At 66.7% G+C, this 19,661-nt stretch overlaps 6 protein-coding genes across 6 annotated transcripts; 2 read left to right on the top strand and 4 right to left on the bottom strand.

Moving 5' to 3' along the window:
* Positions 1-9: 9 nt before the first annotated feature.
* Positions 10-2,631, bottom strand: FA09DRAFT_54084 (hypothetical protein). The gene is made up of 15 exons (XM_025745708.1): positions 1,956-2,631; positions 1,685-1,903; positions 1,610-1,626; positions 1,489-1,548; positions 1,302-1,432; positions 1,211-1,247; positions 1,107-1,157; positions 1,034-1,049; positions 850-981; positions 759-788; positions 670-707; positions 531-614; positions 415-472; positions 311-357; positions 10-255 (listed from the first exon to the last, which is right to left on the bottom strand). Exons 1-15 carry the CDS (start codon positions 2,524-2,526, stop codon positions 79-81), a joined length of 1,668 nt encoding a protein of 555 aa, XP_025597714.1. The 5' UTR covers positions 2,527-2,631; the 3' UTR covers positions 10-78.
* A 1,200-nt stretch (positions 2,632-3,831) lies between these two features.
* Positions 3,832-7,962, bottom strand: FA09DRAFT_339432 (hypothetical protein; the record flags this gene model as incomplete). Its single annotated transcript, XM_025744215.1, has 2 exons — positions 3,832-6,375; positions 6,430-7,962. 2 exons carry the CDS (start codon positions 7,960-7,962, stop codon positions 3,832-3,834), a joined length of 4,077 nt encoding a protein of 1,358 aa, XP_025597713.1.
* A 219-nt stretch (positions 7,963-8,181) lies between these two features.
* FA09DRAFT_361241 (hypothetical protein) lies at positions 8,182-12,993 on the bottom strand. The gene is made up of 3 exons (XM_025745327.1): positions 12,299-12,993; positions 12,136-12,243; positions 8,182-12,080 (listed from the first exon to the last, which is right to left on the bottom strand). The coding sequence occupies exons 1-3, from the start codon at positions 12,837-12,839 to the stop codon at positions 8,272-8,274; spliced, it is 4,458 nt and encodes a 1,485-aa protein (XP_025597712.1). The 5' UTR covers positions 12,840-12,993; the 3' UTR covers positions 8,182-8,271.
* Positions 12,994-13,233: 240 nt separating this feature from the next.
* Positions 13,234-14,664, top strand: FA09DRAFT_339430 (hypothetical protein; the record flags this gene model as incomplete). Its single annotated transcript, XM_025744214.1, has 3 exons — positions 13,234-13,309; positions 13,368-13,562; positions 13,736-14,664. 3 exons carry the CDS (start codon positions 13,234-13,236, stop codon positions 14,662-14,664), a joined length of 1,200 nt encoding a protein of 399 aa, XP_025597711.1.
* Positions 14,665-15,038: 374 nt separating this feature from the next.
* Positions 15,039-16,768, top strand: FA09DRAFT_339429 (hypothetical protein; the record flags this gene model as incomplete). The annotated part of the gene is made up of 8 exons (XM_025744213.1): positions 15,039-15,123; positions 15,177-15,342; positions 15,396-15,660; positions 15,714-15,906; positions 15,962-16,144; positions 16,203-16,293; positions 16,347-16,661; positions 16,720-16,768. The coding sequence occupies 8 exons, from the start codon at positions 15,039-15,041 to the stop codon at positions 16,766-16,768; spliced, it is 1,347 nt and encodes a 448-aa protein (XP_025597710.1).
* A 13-nt stretch (positions 16,769-16,781) lies between these two features.
* Positions 16,782-19,302, bottom strand: FA09DRAFT_330591 (hypothetical protein). Its single transcript, XM_025742665.1, has 15 exons — positions 18,887-19,302; positions 18,623-18,830; positions 18,522-18,564; positions 18,439-18,461; positions 18,045-18,387; positions 17,954-17,986; positions 17,861-17,898; positions 17,758-17,801; positions 17,594-17,705; positions 17,473-17,541; positions 17,333-17,417; positions 17,228-17,274; positions 17,095-17,166; positions 16,956-17,037; positions 16,782-16,894 (listed from the first exon to the last, which is right to left on the bottom strand). Exons 1-15 carry the CDS (start codon positions 19,266-19,268, stop codon positions 16,850-16,852), a joined length of 1,626 nt encoding a protein of 541 aa, XP_025597709.1. The 5' UTR covers positions 19,269-19,302; the 3' UTR covers positions 16,782-16,849.
* Between the last annotated feature and the right edge of the window lie 359 nt (positions 19,303-19,661).

Here is a 19,661-nt window from a genome sequence, read left to right as displayed (position 1 = left end):
AATCCAGTAAGCTTCGCAATGAATACATTGTCGGCAAGGCTGCTTGCTCGATTCTTGTCGTTCCCTCTCGTACCCGCCTCAGCACACCCAGAGCTTGCCGTTCGACCACGTGTGCATCAGCTCCAGCGCGCTCGCCCATGTGCCGGCGCCCATGATGAACAGGCCGACGAGCACGACGGCGCCGTGGAAGAGCGCATTCCACAGGTTGGAGCCGACGTACCAGGGCCGCTCGTCCTTGAGCAGCTTGAACCAGATCTGGTGAGTGGAAGTCAGTGGGGCGCTCCGCAGACCGTGACGCAAAGCCACTGACCAGGGCCGGCGCCGTGAACGAGAAGAAGGAGATCGTAAGAGCGGCGACTGGGTAGTCCGCAGCCGTCAGCAGAGAACTGCAGTCACGAAGCCGCTTTGACTCACTGAGGCCGAGCATGCCACTGAAGGAGGGCACCGAAACAGCCGTAACCCACGCTATGAGCTGTCCGCGGCGGGGTGAGCCGTAGGTCGCCGAGAGGCCCGGCATATGGCCTGCTTACACTGAGTCCGACAACGAGAGACACCCAGATGACATAGCACATGCGTGACCGCTCGGCCTTGTCCAGCCGATTGTCGCCGTCGCCCTGAGGTCAGATCGTCAGCCAAGTGCTGCACTTTGCTCGGGCAAGCTGTGCTCACACAAATCTTGTCGTGCAGAAACTGGGAAGCACATGTCGCTGCGGACAAGAGTCAGGACAGCGCCATGGACAGGTCAAAGCATGACGCACTGTTGATGGCTCCACTGATGAAGATCACGGCTGTCGAGGACGTCAAGTGTCAATGGCGGACGCACATCATGTCAACAGCAAGCTGACTCACGCAGTGCAAGGCCAAAGGAGATCTTCGACACGAGCGGCGAGTTGGAGAGCAGTGCCGGGCTGCGCACGCCCTCGCCGATGAAGTAGTACGTCACGGCGCCGATGAAGGTGTACAGCACGAGCATGAAGGTGCCTGCCGCTCGCTAGTCAGCGTCGCGGAAAGGTAGGCGGAATGAGCTGCTCACCAAGCGTGATGACAGCCTGAATAAAGAGCGAGACAGTCAGCTTGACACCTCGAGATCGCTTGAGGCCACGCACCTTCTTGTACTCCCTCGGCTTCGAGAGCTGTGCCATCATCGTCGGAATGCACTGTTGCAGGACAGCTGTCAGCACGCGGCGAACCTTGTGGACGACGTACTCACCTGAGCGGCGCCGAAGCAATAGCAGATGTTCGATACGCTGCCAAAGACAGGCGATCAGCGCAACGTCGCGGCATCAGTCTCCAACACTCACGCCAGCATAGCCTCAGCAAGCGATGGCGGGTTCTCGGTGCGGAATGCAACCCAGGTACCGGCGGAGAAGCCTCCGGGCCGAGCTGCTGCATCGTGGCCGGCCGCAGCGATTGTGAGGATGACAGCGCTCATCTGCCGGGTTCAAGCCAGGTCAGAAGCGAGCTTTTGGCAAAGTTGAGGTGACGCACGATGGAAACGCAGTCCACGTAGCCGAGGAAGGCGATGTCGCTGAAGGAGGTTGGCAGTGCCTGGCAGGGTCCCACCGCATCAGCGCTGCACATGGTCAGGTTTGAGAGAGAGGAGACTGACGAGAAGCGTGCACACCACTGCCCGAGGGGCACAATGTCAGCTGAATGCCATCGACCGCGAAATGCCGGCACTCACGCAGGGAAACAAGGCCATATATGATCTTGCAGCTCTTTCCTCCGCTGATCTCCTCGAGCGCGAGCACGCCGGTCAGCATCTTGCCGCTCGTGCCGAAGCCGAGATCGAGGATGAGCCAGAGACCTGTGATGACGGCACCTGCCTTGCCAGCGACTAAGAAGCCGAGGCGTGCAAAGTCTCGGACGCCAGGATGCAGCAGCGACGCTTCGCCGACGAGCACTAAGCAAGGACGTCAGTCAAGGCAACATTCGAGGATCCGAGGCAGACTAACCGCCGCACCACATCGACAAGATGCCCAGAAATGCTGTGACAAGGAGTGCGGGCACCATCCCAAGCGTAGCATACGCAGCAGGCAGGCCAAGACATCCCAAGCCCACCGCCTCCACGGCAAGGCACATCGTGAGACGCGGCCAGCTGAGCGAGTGCAGACGGGCACGGACGTCGTCACCCTCCTCCTCATTGCTGTAGATCGACGGCGAGTCTGGCCTTGAGCGGCGCGAGTAGACGGCCGAGACGTAGTCGAGAGTTGAGACCCCGTCCTCATCTTGCCCTTGCTCGCCCTTGCCCGACTTGCCGCCCTTCTCGCCGCTCTTCTCGCTGTGTCCAGCGTCCGGGTGAAGACCGCTTCGCACGCGTCGAGGCCGACGGGTGCTGATCGACAGACGAGTCTCGGCATCAATCGGCGAGTGTACACTGATCTGGTTGGAGGAGCGACGCAGCTCGTTGAACGAGTTGCGCACCGACGTGCTCACGCGTCCGAGGACGGAGAAGGTGCGCTCGCGCAGCACCTCTGTCCGCTCGCGCACCGAGAGTGTTCGCACGATGCTGATGTGGTCGGCCATGCTGGCGCGCGGGGAGCGGGGGTGGAGGAACGAAGATGGCGAACTTTCATGGCGTGCTTGCGGAGTCGGCGCCTTTTGAGCCCAGACGCCAGTAATGGCTTGCAAAGACGCAAAAGGCGCAGCAGTAACCAGACCTCTCTGGACGAGGGGCAAGGACCGAGGAAGACCCGGCTGTAGGCAGGAGGGCAGCGCCTGTGTCAGACGAAGGCGTCAGGAGAGCCGCTCCGGGGGCTGTCCCCATGGCATGACCCATGGACGAAGCTCAGGGGTCAGTCTTGGCTGGCGGCCTGCTGGCTGCGCGGCAGACACGCAACTCTGGACTCTGACTGCGCCGGACGGCGCGGATCGCCCCTTTGTCCACGACGAGGAAAAGGCGGGTGCGGGTGCGGACGCCGCGTCGCGGAAGGTAGCGCGGCATGCTGTGGACTGACCGCCCTCGGCGCACGTTCGATCGGCGAGGATGAGGGCGAAAGGCGGGGGCTGCGAGATGCGCAAGGGGCCCCCTGAGGAGCACTTTACGCGCCGGCGCTCCGGCGCCGTGATCTGCGCTGAACGGGGCCGCCGGCAGCGGCACTCTGGAGCGCTCCGTGCCCTGATCATGTACCTGCCGCTGCGGCGGCACAGGGAAGCCGCTGATTATGAGCACCTTGAGTGCTCGTTTAGACGGGGCCTAGAACCACGGTCCGCACTCATCGTTCGGCGTCGCCGTGCGGGCCGCACCTGCCGCCGCAGCAGGCGCCGAGAGGGCGGAGCTTTCATCGTTCTGACGGCGGCAAAGGACCGAGCTGGGCCCGCGTCGTGAGACTAGATACTCGTGCGGTGGGCACTCACACAGCCTCAGGGCGCATCAGGAACTCGCGCCCACCACACTCCAGAGCCGGGTAAGATGCTCCGAGGCCGCGAAGATCGGCCATTCAGGTGCAGCGCGCAGGTGCTTGCAAGGTGTTAGGCGTCGTGATGGATGACGGCACCGTCGACATTCAAGCAACACGTGCACGTGCCCTCCCTTTCACCTCCCTGTCAACTCAGTTCGCACCGCACAACACGAGGGCTCACACGTGCGGAGACTCGTCGGCGGCGGCTCGGTCGAGAACACGGCGGCGGCGGAGTGCCCCCGCACTCTCGAGAGAAGTAGGCGCTCGAGGGGTCATCTCCTGCAAAGTATACCACGCGTGCGCGGCGGCACAGGTGTCGAGAGGTATCAAGGGAGCATTCCGCGACATCAGCCCGGATACTTGAGCGGCTGCGTCGATCGAGGCAGGTTTTTGGGGTTGCCGGCCACGAGGCCCCGAGCTCGTGCGGCCCTCAGCTTGGCGGGGCCAGCGACTCCTGGATGCGCAGCAGCTCGCGGCCCCACCACGTGCTGCTCTGGGCACGGCCGATGGCCTGCAGGGCATTGGCGATGGCGCCGTGGCAGACGCGGTAGTACGCAGCGATGGCCGGGTTGTCTGGCCGGAGGATGCGCGCGAGCTTGGCGATCCACGGCACGCACTGCTCCGGCAGCGGAGCGGTGGGCGTGCCTAGCGACGTCGCAAGGCGGTGCAGCAGCGCAAGCACGACGGGCTGCGAACACGTCTCGGTGCCACCGGGCCCGTACAGCACGCGGTCGGCACTGCCGAGCCGCGAGAGCGCCCGCGAGACGGGCGACATGTCCGTCTCGATGCTTGGCGAGGAGAGCGCGGCAATGAGAATGTCCTCGACCTCGTGCGGCGCGGGCGTTGAGCCGCGCGCTTGCGTGCGCTGCTCCGACGCAGGCGCTGCAGACGTGTAGCTCACCGACGGGCGGCTCTCGTACGAAGACTGCTGCGGCGGCTGCATCGGCTGGGAAGGCTGGTGCATCGGCGTGCTGGCGTAGTGCGGTGGAAGCTGCTGCTGCTGCGGTGGCGCGGTGGCGTACTGATGCACCGGCGGCGGCTGGTAGTACTGCTGGTGCTGCGGCTGCGGCTGCTGTTGTTGCTGCGGCGGCGGCTGCGACTGCTGCGGCTGGTGCTGCGAGGCCAAGTGCGCAGCCGCAACCTCCATGCGCTGCACCTTGAGCTCGGCGATGACGTGCTGCAGGCGCTCGTTGTCCTGCGACAGCTTCTCGAGGTGCGCCTGCATCGCCTCCATGCGCTGCGCCATCTCGCGCAGGCTGTCCTCGGCCTGCAGCAGCGCCTCAGACTGCTGCGCCACGACCTCCTTGCGCACGCCCGTCATCTCCGACGCCAGCGCACTCTCAAGGCCCGTGGCCAGGCGCACCGTCAGCTGCTCGAGCTGCGGCGCAAGTGCGCGCGTGACGGTGTCGATGCCGAGTCGCTGCAGACCTGGGAACAAGGCTTGGCCGAGACTCGTCGCGAGCTGTGCTGATACCGTCGGAGATGCAAGCTGGCGTTGCAGCTCGGCGGGAAGCGACTGCGTCACGACGGTCATGTGCTGCCGCACGCTCTCGTTGATCGCCGGCCCGAGCTGCGGCAAAAGTGCTGCCACAATCTCGCGAGAGGTCGGAACGGTCTGTGCCGGCGCCGGTGCTGGTTGCGCCTGCGACATGCGCGACATCAGGCGCTGTTCCATGCTCTCGAACAGAGGCTTGAGCTCGGCGGCAGTGAGGCCTGGCACGGCGGTGCTGGTCGCGGCAATCTGCGCATCCATCTCGAGCATCGAGCGCTTCAGTCCGCCGTCCGACGCCTCAGCTGCGGCCTCCTTGTTGCTGGTGTTTTTGCTGCGGCGCGTGCGCTTGTGCGGCGTCGGGCTCGCGGGCGCAGACGAGGTGGTGCTGCCGTTGCCCTTCTTTAGCTCTTGAACAGCAGCGACGACTGGCTCCGCAGCTGATGCGGGCTGGGGCTCGGCGATCGACGACGATGACTTTGCGAGATCCTCGCTGCTCGGCGCATCGTCGGAGCCTTGAGGCGCCACCGGCTCCTTCGGTGCCTCGGCGGCCTGCGACTTTGTCGGCTCTACTTGCTGCTCGCGCGAAGCTTGCCTGTTCGTACGCGCGCTGACCGCCTCCGCGGCCTTCTGGACCGTCTTCTGCGCAGCTTGCTCGGGCGCAGCAGGGGTGGAGTCTGGCTGCTCAGCCGGCGGCTGAGCGACAGAGCTGGACGGCGCCTCGGGCTCTGCCTCAACTGCAGCGGGCTTCGCCTCAGCTGCCGCGGGCTCCGCGACTGCCTGAGTCTGCTGCGAGCTAAGCGCAGGCTTGACGACCTCCTCCGAATTCTCCAACGCCTCGAGCGGCGCCTCAGCGGGCGGCAGCGCCGGCATGTGGACGAAGTGAATGCCGCCGGGGTGAGCAGCAGCCATGAGCTCGCCACCGCCCGCAGGCGCGATGTGGAAGGCGGTGCATGGCTCGGGCAGGGCGTACTCCAGAGCACTGCCGAGCTCCACGGTCGTCGAGGAGCCCGCGCCAGCAGGCGTTGCGAACAAGCGCGTACCTGCTGTGCCGCTCTGGTGGCTTCCGGACGTAGCGACGAAGCGGAAGGGAAGCACGAGCAGGGATGCGCGATGCGCAGACGCAAGCAGTAGGACGTCGGGACGTGCATGATGCACGCGTGGGAGCGTCCAAGGGCTGACGCTCTTCTCTGCGGCGAGCGACACGCGTGCGCAGAGCTTGCCGGTTGCTGCGTCGTACAGTGCAAAGGCCGTGCCGTCGTCGAATCCGAGCACGATGACTCGGACGTCTTCGACCGAAGGGCCAAGCAGCCCGGCGAACGTCGGCGCTGGTCTTTGGACACCGCTGGGCGGCGAGAGCGACAAGGCGCGCTGCTCGACGAGGCCGGCGTCCCCGAGAGAAGACAGCGTCGCTGTGACGCCGCCCTTCGCCTCGACGACCACACAGAGCAACGAGCCGTCGGCGCTGAGAGCAAATGCAGATGGCTGAAGAACGGCAGGTCAGCAGGAGATTGAGCTGGCGTTTTCGTAGGAACGCACCCTGGTAGCAGCCGCCTCGAAGCGCACTGGCTTCACTTCGGCGTTTGCAGGCTCGAACAGCACGGCATGGCCGTCCGCCTCAAGCGCAAGCGCCCTTCGGCCCTCCCGATCAGCCCAAAGGGAAACCAGAAGCTTCGAGTGAAGTGCCACCTCGAAGCTGCGCAGCGCACGTGCGTCGCTGCCGTCCTCGAGGCCGAAGGACGCCGGCACTTCCCATGCGCTGATGACGTCCTCCGCGCCAGAGGATCCGAGGCCCAGAATGCGCCATGAGCCGTCACCGCCTGCGCGAGCGACTTCCAAGCTGCGCAGGCCGTCGGCGCGCAGCACCTGCCGCACGCCCGTCTTGCTGTGCAGCAGGCGTGCGCGGCCCTTGGACATGACGTACAGCGCACTCTGGCCCAGCGCCGCCACGCGACCCACGGGCGTGGCGTCCGCCGAGGAGGGCGAGACGAATGCGGAGGGCAGCAGTGCGAGAGGCGAGACTTCGAGCTTGGCCGGGTGCAAGCTATTCGCGCCCAGAGGCTGCGGCGCGTCCAGGTCGAGAGTGAGATGCACGGCATCGCCCGAGGAGGAAGAGGCGAGCCCAGACGACATCTCGTCGCTGAAGCCGGAGCTGGCGTGCAGCCCGGCGAGGTGCCGCGTGGCGTGCAGCGACTTGTTGATGTGCGCTGCGGGCGCCGCCGTCTGCGCCAGAGACGCCACTGGCGAAGCGGACGGCGTGGGATCGACGGGAAGGCTCGCCTTTGCCTGCGCTCCGTTCGACGCGGCAGGAGCAGGTGCTGCTGCCTGGCTCTTCGAGGCCGGCGTCACTGGCGAGTGGAAGACCGCAGACGTGGGCGTCGTGCGTGGCCCAGCATTGAGCTTGGCGAGCAGCGCCGCAAGACCCTCCTGCGCGGCTTCGATCTGCGAGGTGCCAGAGGAGCCTGCGGTGGCCTCACGGGGCTGCGGCGAGGCAGACGGCGGCGAGCCGATGGGCGGCTGTCGCGTTGACGGCACCGCGCGAGAGGCAGCAGGCCGCGACTCGAGCACGTCGAAGGGCGAGACGAAGTCAAAGGGACTCGGCGTGCCGAGGTTCGAGACTGGGGTGGCAGATGGCGCCGCACGGCTCGCAAACGCAGCAGCAGCAGGCGTGTGCGGCGCAGAGGGCGGCAGCGGCGTGCTCGCTGCCTGCGACGGCGCAGGCGAAGCGGCCGGGGCGGTGGGCCTGCTCAGCAGCGCCATCAGGCTCGCAGCGCCCTCGTTCGGGGCGCTGGAGCCGCGTGACGGCGACGGTGCGCCTGGTGCAGCAGCCGCTGCTGACGGCGTGCCCGCGCCGCCGCTCGGTGCAGCAGCAGGCGTGCGAGGCGCAAGCAGCGAGGCGAGCAGCGTGTTGGCATTCTCGGCGCTCACGCCAGGTGGCGGGCGCGGCGAGGCGCTGGACGGCGACGGCGCAGTGGCGGCAGACTGCTGCTGCTGCGGCTGCTGCTGCGGCGTGGCAGGCGCCGGCGAGGGCCGCCCGGAATTGAGGAGCGAGAGCAGGCTCGCTCCGGACATGATGAGAGGAGAGGGGAGATGGCAGGAAGGAACGAAGCACCCTGCAGCGCGGCGGCGCCGTGATGACGCACCTGCGGCTGTCTGCGCTGCTGCCGCCTTCTCGCGCTTACGGCCGCTTCGCTGCAGCGGCGAGAAGAGATCGCCGCCTCAGCGCTTCTGCGTGCCATCCAGCCACAGCAGCACCTCACAGACGTAGAACTGAACGCAGAAGAATGCATTGTGAGGATGACGCTGTGCCTAGTGACTCGATACTGTACACGATGAGGGAGATGGAGGAGTGGAAGACGAATAAATAGAGCGCACACGCAGTCACAGGCCGTCGAAGAGCGAGGCGCGCGGCCGGCGCGGCTTCTTCTTGGCCGCGCTGCTGGCGAGCCGGCGAGCCGGCACCGAGCTGGTCGCAGCAGCAGAGGAGGCCTCGGCGTCAGAGTCCGAGTCCGAGTCGGACGACGAGTCGTCGTCGCCGGACGATGCCTCGCTGTCCGCACCACTGACCGACGAGGTCTCCCGCGCCGCCTGGCCCGTTGCGACGCGGCCCGACTGCGTGCCGTTGGAAGTGACGGACGTGCTGGGCGAGACGGGCTGCGACACCGAGCCACGCAGCTTGGACACTTGCAGCTCGGAGAGACGCTTGGGTCCGGCAGGGCGCGAGACGGCCAGCGGCTTGCTGCCGCCCGCAGGCTGCGTGGCCGCAGCGCCGCCGCTGCTGAAGCGCGAGCGCAGGTTGCTGAGATGCAGGAAAGGGTTGAACGGCGCAGGCGCCGAGGCCGTCTGCGGCGTGCTGCTGATCTCGTCGTCTTCCTCCTCCTCCGCAGCCGGCGCCGGAGCGTCAGGCTCGTTGACGATCGAGTCCGGCGCGTCCGACTCGGCATCGTCGTCGGACGAGTCTGTCGAGCTGCTGGGCTCTTGGACCTCGTCGTCGTCGCGCTCGGAGCCCGAGGCGCCGTCGACGCTGTCGTCGTCTGCGTCGTCGTGGCCGTTTGCTTGCGCCCGGCTCTGCTCGGCCTGGGCCGTCTGCTCGCCGTCGTCCTGCTCCACCTCCTCCTCGCCGCTGCCCTCCGCCTCGCTCTCCTGCGCCGCCTCGTTGCCCGTCGCATCGTCGTCCGAGTCGTCCGACGTGTCTGAGCTGGCGCGCGACGCTGCGCTAGAGCGGCGCGGACGGCGCAGTTGCGACTCGGGCAGGTTAGGCCCGGACTGCTGCCGCTCGTGCTGTGCCGCTTGCGAGGGCTGCGTTTGCGAGTCTTGCGTCTGCGAGGGCTGCGTCTGCGAGGCCAGCGTTTGCGAGCCGAGCTGTGTCTGCAGGAAGAGGCCGGCATCGGCGCGCTCGCGAGCACTCGCCGCCGGTGGAGAGGGCGGCACAGATGGGCTGCCGCTGGGCCCGGCCTGCGAGCCGGCGGTAGCCCGCGGAGGCGGCAGGGAGGCTGCCGGCGAGACTTCGTGCTCCGAGCGCGAGTCTTCCGTCGTCACGGCCTGCAGTTGCGGGCTGGTGCCCACCTCGTCCTCCGAGCGCGTGGGCGACGTAAGGCCCGGCAGCGGCGAACGGACGCGCTCGACAGCAGGTGCCTGGCTGGGTACCTGGCTGGGTGCCTGACTGCCCTTTTGCGGCGAAGCAGCCTTCTTGCGTGGCGATGCCGACTTGCGCTTGTCCTTCGACGGCGATGCGGGCGCTTCGTCGCTGTTCGGCTGAGGCTGCGGCGCTTGCGAGGCAGCCAGTCGAGCCGCCGGTGTCTCCTGACCCGCCTGCGAGGCGAGCTCGTCGAACTCACTGCCAGGCGAGATCGGGCGCGAGACATTCGCCAGCAGGCTCTGCGTAGAGTGAGGCGCAGAAGACGACGGCGCTGAGCTGTCAGTTGCTGCCTTCGAGCCGTTCCGCGCAGCATTCGCGCGCCGGCTTGCGGCGGCCGGAGCAGGCGACGAGGCGGCGGCAGAAGAAGAGCCAGCGACTGCGTTGGGGGGCGAGGCGTCGGCGCGGCGTCGCTGACCGACCGGCTGCGCTGAGGGCGGTGTTGCGCTGCGGCCCTGCGTGCGCGTGGGTGTGGTCGGCCGGGTATCGTCATCATCATCGGCGGCCGACGAAGTGGCCATACGCATGCCATCGATCAGAGCCTTCTCTCTGCGCTCCTTCGCTTTTGAGACTGCCTTCTCGGCCCGCTTGGCAGCCGCCTCAGCCTTCTGTCGCTGCGCAGAAGTAAGGCCGGCGACGCCGGCACCCTTTTCGCGCGCCTGCTGCTCGCGGATCTGCGCCACCTTCTGGCGAGCGGTCTGCACCTCTCTGTCCAGACGCTGCTGCGTCTCCGTGGCCTTCTCGGCCCGCACGCGGTCGCGCTCCTGCGCAATCTCGGCCTGCGTGCGCTTCTTGCGGCGCGACGGCGCAGCAGCGGTCTCCTCGTCGTCGTCCACAACGATCGGCTCGGCGTCGCGCGTATCCGATGATGCGGTCGCGCCCGCGCCCTCGTGGGCTGCGCCGTTGACGCCGGCAGGCTCCGCCTCTGATGCTTCGCTCTCCGCAACGCCATTCGCTGCGCCGCTCGACGAGGCGGCCGGCGCTGGATGGCCATTGGCCGACGCCGAGGTCTCGACTACTTGCGTGCCTTGTCTGTTCGATGCCGGAGCAGTCGCCGAGCCCGAGATTGAGGCATCAGCATTGGCGCTTGTCCCGCGGCCCAATGCGGGGCCTTCAGCTGCCTCGGTCGACTCGCCTGATGCTTGAGCGGCGGCGGCAGAGGCACGGACCTTCTTCGTCGCTGACGGCTCCTTGGCGGGTTTGTTCTCGTCGAGCCATGCTTGCAGCGCCTTCTGAGCGACGCGCTCGAATTGCTTCTTCGACTGCTTCTTCTCCTTCAGCTCGCCCATGCGCTTCTCGATGGCGGCGCGTCCCTTGAGTACCAGAGGGCATGCCTCCGGCTCATGTTGGGTCTTGCTGCTGCAGATGCCGCAGGGGTCGTCAGGCTTGACCTGCCGCGGCGCTCTCTTCTGCTTCTCTTTGACGAGAGCCTCGGCCGGCGGAGCCTCGTCGTCAGCCGCACCGCTCTGAGCACCGCTCGGCGAGGCCTCAGCACGAGTAGGCGGAGCTGGCGCCTCTGCAGTGGGCTGAGCTTGCGGCGCGGGCGCGGCGCCACTGGTCCCAGCATCATCTTGGCTGCGCGATCCAGCCCTGCGCGCGGCCTTGCCACCACGGCGCTTCTTCTTCGCCATTGGCCGAGTGTCCGTCGATTCGCCATTTCCCTCGCCCTCCGAGTACTCGGATCCGCTCTCTGCACCGCGCTTGCGCTTGCCGTTGACAGCCTTGGCTGGCGCCGGGACGATGGGCTGCAGGCGCGAAGGGCCGGCAGGCGCAGTCGCGGTCGGCGGCGGCGGCTGGCGCAGCGAGGGCGGAATGTACGGCGAGAGCTCTCGAGGCGGCGGCGGCGCAGCAGCTGCAGGTGCTGCGGCTTGCCGGTCGCGCAGCGGCAAGTCAGAGTCGACCGACGGCGAGTCCTCTTCGCTCGTCGAGGGTACGAGAGGATTCGACGCGCGAGAGCCAGCAGCCCGGTTGAGTCCGTGCTGCAGAGGCTCGGACTCTGAGGTCGAGATGGCTAGGTCGAGCTGAGGCAGAGCTGCACTTCTGCTTGCAGGGATCGTGGGCGTCGGAGCCGGCACGTCAGCTGCAGCCACGCTTTGCTCGCGGCTTGAGCCGGACGATGATGACGAGGACGACGACGACGATGCAGATGACGCAGACGTCGAGCGGACGGCTGAGGGCTGCACTGCTGCTGCGACAGGCGGTTGCACTGGAGCAGCAGGTGCAGCAGCGGCGGCCGGCGCGGGTGCCTTCTGCACCGGAGCTTTGCCCTTGCGAGGCGCAGCGGTCTGAGGAGCAGCGGGCTGCGGCGGCCCTTGCACAGCGGCTGCAGGTCGCGAGGGACCAGGTGCGCTCTGCGCCGGTGGCCTGGCCGCGACTGGGACGCTCTTCTGCACTGACTGTCTGCCTTTCTTGGCAGGTGCGGGCGCAGGAGCAGGCGCGGGCGCAGCAGGGTTCGGCACTTGCACCACGACCGCAGAGTTGGCGCGGCGGCGGACGTAGATGGCAATCGCGCCCTTGGCAGCGGCTGTGAGTCTCAAGGCGCGGAAGTCCTCGTCTGCGAATAGCGCATGAGCGCCGACCTTGCGCTGCCTGGATGCTCGCACACTCACCGTCCTCGAGCTCGACGCGATGGCCCGTCTCGCCGTCGTACGCCAGCGCCACGAGGCCGCCGACCTTGCTCGCAGCAAAGTCGAGCGCCGCGTTGAAATACATCTTGTCTGCACTCGACACCGTCAGTGGCTGCCCGGGGCGCAGGCCAGACGCTCTACTCACTGTCGAGGATGCGCTGGAAGTTGCGCTGATCGGGCAGGATGAACGTTGCGAGCGGATAGTCGAGCAGCGGCGCTACGCTTCTGCTGCGAGCGCGGCTGGAGGCATAGCGCCGTCGCTTGGAGGAGCGGCCGCGGTCCTCGCTGCTCTCGCTCTCCGTCTCCTCACTGGAGCCTTCGTCTGAGTCTGAGCCCGAGTCCGAGGGGGAGCTCGGCGACGAGTGGCGGCGGCGCCTGCTGCTAGATCGGGCACGCGAGCGCGAGTGTGACGGCGCACGAGCCCGGCTGCGGCTGCGCTCGCGATGGGAGCGCTTGCTGCGCGAGTCGTGGTCGCCGTTGCTGCTCCTCGATGTCGCGTGGCTCACTTGCTCCAGCGGCTCCGGAGCAGCACGCGACTCAGACTTGCGCTGCCGTCGCTTGCTGAAGGCGCGACGCTTCTTGGAAGGAGATGCTGCGGGCGTGGAAGTGGACGGCCCCGGCAGCGGCGCCAGCGGTGCAGCCGGGAAGGAGGCATCGGCGATGCCGGAGAAGGAGGCGCGAGGCATCTTGGCTGGAGTGTCGGCCCGCGCACTGACGGCTGCTGGAGCTAGCCGTCGCTTGAGGTGCGACGGATGCGGGCGTCTCGGGTGCCACGACGTGTACGAGCCGAGGAAGGAGAGTGATGGAGGTGAGAAGGATCGGGCGAGCTCAGAGTGTGCGCCATCCACGAGAGAGCGCGAAGAAGCACTTTCTGGGTCAAAGTGCATCGACTTGTATTCGAGCAGGCGGCTCTCATTGAAGCGAATAGAAGCCCGTATCTCTAATGCACGGCTGCTCCCACGATGCATCGATGTGCTGCTGCCGCATGACGCACGACGGCGACGCTCGCTGACAGACGCTTCCTCCACCGAGCGCATGCCTCGCTCCTGCCCACCACCATCCCGCACTCACGCAGCAGCCATGTCACGCCACCGTGCGATCCGCAATCTTGATCTCGACGAGGAGATGGCCGACGACTACGACGAGGAGCCATGGGGTGAGTCCCGCGTGCGGGCCGTCTGAGCTACGCTGCTTACACCTGCACGACCCCACAGCGCAAGCCACAGACACGGAGCTCGAGCAGCTCGAGTCCGCCCTCACCTCCGTCAAGGCCGTCGTGGGCGCCCAGGCTGCCACGGACGATGAGATCCGCACGCTGCTCTGGGAGAGCTACTTCGACGTCGAGGGCTCCGTGCAGGCGGTGCTGGAGGAGGCAGAACGCAGAGGCGCTCGCGAGCGCAAAAAGGCAGGTGAGTCGACGCTTGCTCGCTTCTGTGCTGCGGTGTGGAGGGCTTGAGTACATAGCAGAGAGCAGAGATTCGTCTCGGGGCGTCGACGAGCGGGCGCGCGCCAGTCGGGTGGTTGCCGCGCCCGCAGGCGCGTGCAGCACCTCACTGACGCCCGCCCTGCCTCTTCCGCGCAGACGACGGAGACGAGCCGATGGAGGAGGAGCTGTCGGCCATGCAGCGTCTCTCGCTGTCGCATCGGCAAGCGGACGCACATCCCTCTGGCGCGCAGCGGGCGCGCGGCGTCAGTGGGCTCGGCATGCGTGGCCGGGCTGGCCTGGCAAAGCGCAACCTGGCAGGGCTTGCTCCAGACGGGCTGCCGGGAGCTGGTCGAGGTGCAGGCAGCCGAGTGGGCAAGGACGGCGCAGTCACGACGACTCTGGCTACCGCATCCTCGCCGCCGCCGCCCGCTGCTGGCGGCAAGCTGGCCCAGCTCGCTGCCGCGCGGCGAGCGAACAAGCGTCCGGCAGAGGCAGAGGCGAGCAGCTCGCTACCGCAGGGAGCGTCTGCTAGCTCTGCGGCTGCAAGCAGCTCCGCTGCGGCAGACACTGCTTCACGGCCAAGCAAGCTTGCTGCGCTGGCTGCTGCTCGTGCCCGGCCGGCTGCGTCTGCTGCACCGAGCGCAGGAGCTTCTACGCCTCCTGCACCAGCCGCCGCGAGCAAGCCACTCTCGAAGCTGCAGCAGCGCGCACAGGACAACCTGGCGGCTCGGCAAGCTGCGCAGAGCCGGAGTGCTGCCGCGGCAGGGCCATCAGAGGCGCCAGTGCGGCCGCCGACGCCCGAGGAGGGCCTGGAAATCCTGCCGGGAGGGCTCGAGTCACGCGCTCTGTTCCCCACGAGCCGCGCTCAGCCAGCCAAGCAGGCGCCAGACGATGAGTTGCATTCGCGCTTCGCCAGTGTCCTGTCGCGGAGCATGTTCGGCGGCGAAGGGAAGGTAGCACCTGGCCGCTCGCCATTCGCTCCGGTTGCGGGATCAGCGGCAGAGACGCTGAAGGATGTGTTTGCGGCGCCGAGCCCGGACGATGTGGTGCTGAAGGCGCGCGAGGGAACGAGCTTGGCGCGGTGAAACGATGCGTCATCCATGCTTGCGCGTGTGCTCCCGCCTGCTGGGTCTCGTAGCGAGCAAAGCTGACTTCGACCGCCGCGTACTCAGAGAAACAGGCGCAAGCGGCTGCAGCTCGCTCCTCCAGCGCCTCGAAGCCCGCGTCAGGGGCCAGCACACCGGCGCGAGGTACGAGCAAGACACGCGCCGCTGGGGGTGCTGCATCGTCTGGCGGAGCCGCGCTCGACCTGCGGAAAGCAGCGGCCGGCGGCGCGGCGGACGCTGCGAGCATGCAGCGACTCGGCAGCGATGTGGGCAGCATGAGTCTGTCGGGCCCACCAAGCGTGGCAGGCAGCGATGCTGGCAGCGCCAAGGGAGGCAGCACACCTGGCACACCCATGACGGTCTCGCACGAGCGCGTGATCGAGGAGTGGCGCAAGCGGGAAGAGAGCGGGCGGCGCGGCATCAGCCTTGTCGTCGTGGGTGAGTGCGGCTGCAAGGCCTAGCCCGAGTGAGCACATGCTAATGCTGCGCAGGCCACGTCGATGCCGGCAAGTCCACGCTCATGGGCCGCTTGCTGCATGAGCTGGGCACGCTCTCCGACAAGGAGCACACGAGCAACGAGCGCGCGAGCGCGAAGATCGGCAAGGGCAGCTTCGCCTATGCGTGGGCGCTCGACTCGAGCGAAGAGGAGCGGGAACGGTGAGACGCCCCGTGCCTGAGCCCCTCGACCTGGCTCACACATGTCGCTCCAGCGGCGTGACGATCGACGTTGCGCAAGACACATTCTTGACGCCGAACCGGCGCTTCACGCTCCTCGACGCGCCCGGTCACCGCGACTTCATTCCCAACATGATCTCGGGCGCCGCACAGGCCGACGCAGCCGTGCTCGTCGTCGATGCGTCAAAGGGAGGCTTCGAGTCGGGCTTCGGCGAGCGCGGCCAGACGCGCGAGCATGCCATTCTGGTGCGCAGCCTGGGCGTGCAGCAGCTTGTTGTCGCGGTGAACAAGATGGATGCGGTGCGTAGGAGCATGCCTGCAGCAAGCTTCAGCAATGCTGACGCCGGCTTCAGGTCGACTATGATGAAGAGCGCTTCAAGTTCATCGTCGATGCCGTCAAGCCCTTCCTGGCGCAGAGCGGCTTCGACGCAACCAAGGTCACCTACGTGCCTGTCGGCGCTGCGGTCGGCGAGAACCTGGTCGAGCGGACAGCAGACGGCCCACTGGCCTCGTGGTACACTGGTCCGTCCCTGGTTGCCGTGCTCGGTGAGTCGCAGTGTTCGTCGGGCTTCGATGCCAAGCTGACAGGCTCGCTTTGCAGATGAGCTGGCACCGCCGAGCCGCCAGATCGACGCACCACTGCGTATGCCAGTGACGAATGTCTTCCGCGGCCAGACGGCCATCTCAGCGGGCGTCGGCGCCTCGGGCCGCGTCGTCGGCGGCCTACTGTCTGTCGGTGATCGCGTGCGCATCGTGCCTGGCGATGAGTCTGCTGTGATTCGCGGTAAGTACTGCTGCTTGGCGTGGTGTATCCGCGAAGCTGACGAGCACATCGTCCGCAGCACTGGAGCAGGACGGCGAGACGGTGCCGTGGGCCGTCGCAGGCTCGGCCATCACGGCCTACCTGTCGGGCATCGAGATGAACATCGTCAAGTGAGTGGCCCACGCACAGGTGCAGCTCTCTTTGGCTAACCTCGCCTACTCAGCATCGGCTCGGTGCTGTGCCCGCCAAGCGCGCCCGTGCAGCTCGCGACAAGCCTGCTCGTACGCGTGCTCGTCTTCGAGCCTTCGCTGCCGCTCATGGTCGGCACGCCGATCGAGCTCTTCCACCACTCGTCGAATCTCTCAGCCGTGCTCACAGAGCTCGTCTCGACGATCGACCCCAAGACTGGCGAGGTGCTGAAGCGCAAGCCGCGCGTGCTTAGCCGTGGCGTCACGGCTACAGTGCGCATCACGCTGCAGGCGCCTGGCCCGATCGAGCCGGCATCAGTGAACAAGGACATGGGCCGCGTGATCTTGAGGTGAGCAGAGCGCGAAGCAGGCAGTCGCCAGCCCTCAGCTGACCCCACTACCCCTCAGAATGCGAGGCGAGAGCGTGGCCGCGGGCGTCGTGCTCGAATGCAACTGAGGGCAAAGCGAATAGAAATGCCGTTCAATGCAAAGCCGCCGGTAACATGTTGCCCCTTCCGCCACGTCCGAGTGCTGCGCACTATGCCTTGGCCTCGTCGTAGTCCTCGCGCGGATCGCGGTACTTCTGTCGACGGCGTGCGAAGGGTGAGCAACGGCGAGCACAGAAGGGCCGCTGCTCGACGTACCCGCAGCGGATCGAGAGGCAGGTCGGCCAGACACGGCGCCACGAGCAAGTGGCCAGTGATGAAGCCGCGAGCGGTCGGGATGCTGTGCAGAAGCGAGGCTCAGCGAGGCGGCGTGGACATCACTTCCGACGCCACTCACGCAACGGAGAAGTAAATGACGCCGTAAGCGCCGCAGAGGATCGTGAAGATGATGCGCAGCGTGAGCGAGTCGCTGCAAGGAGGTGTGGAGTCAGTAACCTAGGCTTGTCAGGCTCGGAGCGCTCGCCGCTCACAGGACCATTGCGCAGCGCCCGATGCCGATCAGCAGACTGGCGAGAGGCTGTGTGTCGCTCGACGTCAGCCGCGCGTCGTCTGGCTGATGCCCGAGCGGCACTCACGAAGGTTGCAGCCCACCAGCCGAGCGAGAAGGGCAGCTTGCCCTGGCTCTGCTCGCGAATGACGATGGCCACCGCCAGGAACATGCTGCACGGAGGTGAAGATGAGCGCATGTGTCGCACCGTGCCAGAGTGCAACGCACAACCAGCAGCCAAGGCCGACGAGGTGCAGAGCTCCGATGAGGCCAGCGCCGTACAGCGCCTGACCAACACTGCGGCGAGCAGTCAGTATTGACCGTTCTGACGCTGCAGCGCTGCACCCACGGGAAAGACAGCTGCGGCACGCCCGAACCCGGCAGTGTGGAGATCGTGGGGAAGAGATAGAGGCTGGCCTGGCCCAGATGCAGCAGTGCCTCGGCACCTTGTCCGCACGGACCTGTAGAGGCAGTGTGAGCCGCTGGCAGGCTTGCCAAGCGCGCTGGACGCACCGAGCGGCAGAAACACCGAGATGATAACCTCGCGCGCCGGCTGGCTAGTGAGCGGCAGCGAGTCAGCCACGCGCACACGTAGAGCACAGCGAGACGGTCTCACTGGAAGAGCAGCAGGCGCTGAAAGTAGAGCACCAGAATCTGTCGCAGCCGCTCGTCAGTGCTCCGCGCGAAGCGAAGTCTGAAAGCTGCTCACCATCAGAGCGAGCATCAGGCCGACACCGTTGCACTACGTAAGAGGGGTGTATCAGCAGGCTACCCCGACCCACGTCCTCCTGGCAACGCACGATGTAGCTAATCGTCAGGACCGTAAAGGCAAGGGACGGGTGCGACCTAGTGAGAATCTCGACGAGGCCTGCGCCAGTAGCCGCTGCCGTGATGGGCGGCACGACTGGCAGAAGCAAACTTGCAGTCGTTCCCTCGAGCAAGTGGCGCTGATGGATCATCATCATGTAGGGGATGACGACTGCGCATGCGAGCGACAGCACGACGGCGAGGAACCAGAGTGACACGGCCAGCAGGGTAGGCCAGAGTCCGAGGTCGAAAGCACGAGTGCCGATTTGGGAGACCGTAGAGACAATGGTGAGGAGTGCCATGGGCAGCGTGCCGATGAAGACCGACTTTTGTGGGCTGGCAGAGGGTGAGCGAGGCGCGTGAGTCGACAGCGGCGTGACCACTCACTGCTTGAGCGTGAGAGGCAGCACCTGCAAGATGCACGGAGTCAGCGGCGATCGGCGATATGACCAACGATCTGCCAGACCCACCGCTGGAAACATGATGTAGCGCGAGGTGAATGCAGCAATGAAGCTGGAACGAGTTGAGCGTCAGCCGTGCTCCCAGCCAGTGCCCTTTCGTCCAGGCTTACGTAGTGAAGATGCAGATGTTGACAAGCAGCACCGGCAGTGCGAACCATCGCAGTATCCTCGTCGGCAGCGTGAGGGCAGCAGTGTTCGAGGCATGCGGACTCGTGGTGTAGTCGCTCGAGTACGGCGCCCAGACGTCGCCGAGCAGCAGCAGCAGGATGTGCACGCCGCCCGTGCCCATGCTGACGCTGAACCAGGAGGGCGTGAAGTCTGATGTCCGGCTCATCAGTTTTCTGAGTCATAGGCGTGGCAGCGGGATCACTCACTCAAGATACGCTCCCTCACGCCTCGGCTTCGCTTCGGCGGCTGGCTATTCCCCCTCTCCGCAGCAGCCGGCGGCTTCGAGACGTCGTCTTCGGGCGATGCAGCTGCGGACATGCTAGCGGGTCCCTTCTTCTCCTCCTGCCGCGGTCCAGTGCGTCTCTGACTAGTCTGCGACGACGCCGCCGACGTCTCTGCGTGCGGTCCACTGCCGCTGCTGCTGCTCCCGTGTGCGCCGGCTGCTGCGGCACCGGGAGGAGAGACGCTGGCAACGAGCGAGAGGCGCGCACTAGGGTCCAGATAGCCGCGCTCGCCGAGCGCGCCCGACGAGGCGATGCGCTCGAGCTCGAGCGACGGCGAGGGCGCCTCGTGTGGCGCCGTCGACATGTGGGCGAGAGGGATGAGGAGGTGGTGGTGGTGGTGGTCAAGAGAGCAGGAGCCCGATGAGATAATCCGACGCAGCGGGACAGGGCGGCTTACAGTTAGCGTGCTCCACCTCCGACGCGCGCGTTGGACCCGCTCGCTCCGGCCAGCGCGGCCGGCGGCCAACTTTTTCGGGCCGATTTCTCCGCTCTGACTCGCTCCCTCACCCGCTCCAAAGCCGCATCGCCCACACACATGCACGCACACGGCACAAGCGGACGAAAAAGACAGAATCTGGAATTGCCCTCGCCGCACTCGGAGGCGGCAAGCGGCGACAGTGGTAGGTTGCGCGCGGGCGAAAGAACACAAAAGACAAGAGAGAGAGGGTTTGGTGTGTTGGTCTGTGAGCGGACGGCG

The sequence above is a fragment of the Tilletiopsis washingtonensis genome, assembly GCF_003144115.1.
Source record: "Tilletiopsis washingtonensis strain MCA 4186 unplaced genomic scaffold FA09scaffold_13, whole genome shotgun sequence".
Classification (NCBI taxonomy): Eukaryota; Fungi; Basidiomycota; class Exobasidiomycetes; order Entylomatales; genus Tilletiopsis; species Tilletiopsis washingtonensis.
This window is presented reverse-complemented; position numbering and strand designations above follow the sequence as displayed.

What these genes read in the sequence shown, in the direction of transcription:
- FA09DRAFT_54084 (XM_025745708.1), bottom strand. Translation starts at nt 2,526, where the DNA reads ATGGCCGACCACATCAGCATCGTGCGAACACTCTCGGTGCGCGAGCGG. An exon ending in CATCAGTGGAGCCATCAACA is followed by an intron (nt 708 to 758) that starts GTGCGTCATGCT and finishes TCTTGTCCGCAG; the next exon opens with CGACATGTGCTTCCCAGTTT. An exon ending in CAGTGGCATGCTCGGCCTCA is followed by an intron (nt 358 to 414) that starts GTGAGTCAAAGC and finishes CGGACTACCCAG; the next exon opens with TCGCCGCTCTTACGATCTCC.
- FA09DRAFT_361241 (XM_025745327.1), bottom strand. Translation starts at nt 12,839, where the DNA reads ATGCCTCGCGCCTCCTTCTCCGGCATCGCCGATGCCTCCTTCCCGGCT. An exon ending in CTTCCAGCGCATCCTCGACA is followed by an intron (nt 12,244 to 12,298) that starts GTGAGTAGAGCG and finishes TGTCGAGTGCAG; the next exon opens with ACAAGATGTATTTCAACGCG. An exon ending in TCGCGTCGAGCTCGAGGACG is followed by an intron (nt 12,081 to 12,135) that starts GTGAGTGTGCGA and finishes CGCTATTCGCAG; the next exon opens with ACGAGGACTTCCGCGCCTTG.
- FA09DRAFT_330591 (XM_025742665.1), bottom strand. Translation starts at nt 19,268, where the DNA reads ATGTCGACGGCGCCACACGAGGCGCCCTCGCCGTCGCTCGAGCTCGAG. An exon ending in CTCGGTGTTTCTGCCGCTCG is followed by an intron (nt 17,706 to 17,757) that starts GTGCGTCCAGCG and finishes CTGCCTCTACAG; the next exon opens with GTCCGTGCGGACAAGGTGCC. An exon ending in GTCGGCCTTGGCTGCTGGTT is followed by an intron (nt 17,418 to 17,472) that starts GTGCGTTGCACT and finishes ACCTCCGTGCAG; the next exon opens with CATGTTCCTGGCGGTGGCCA.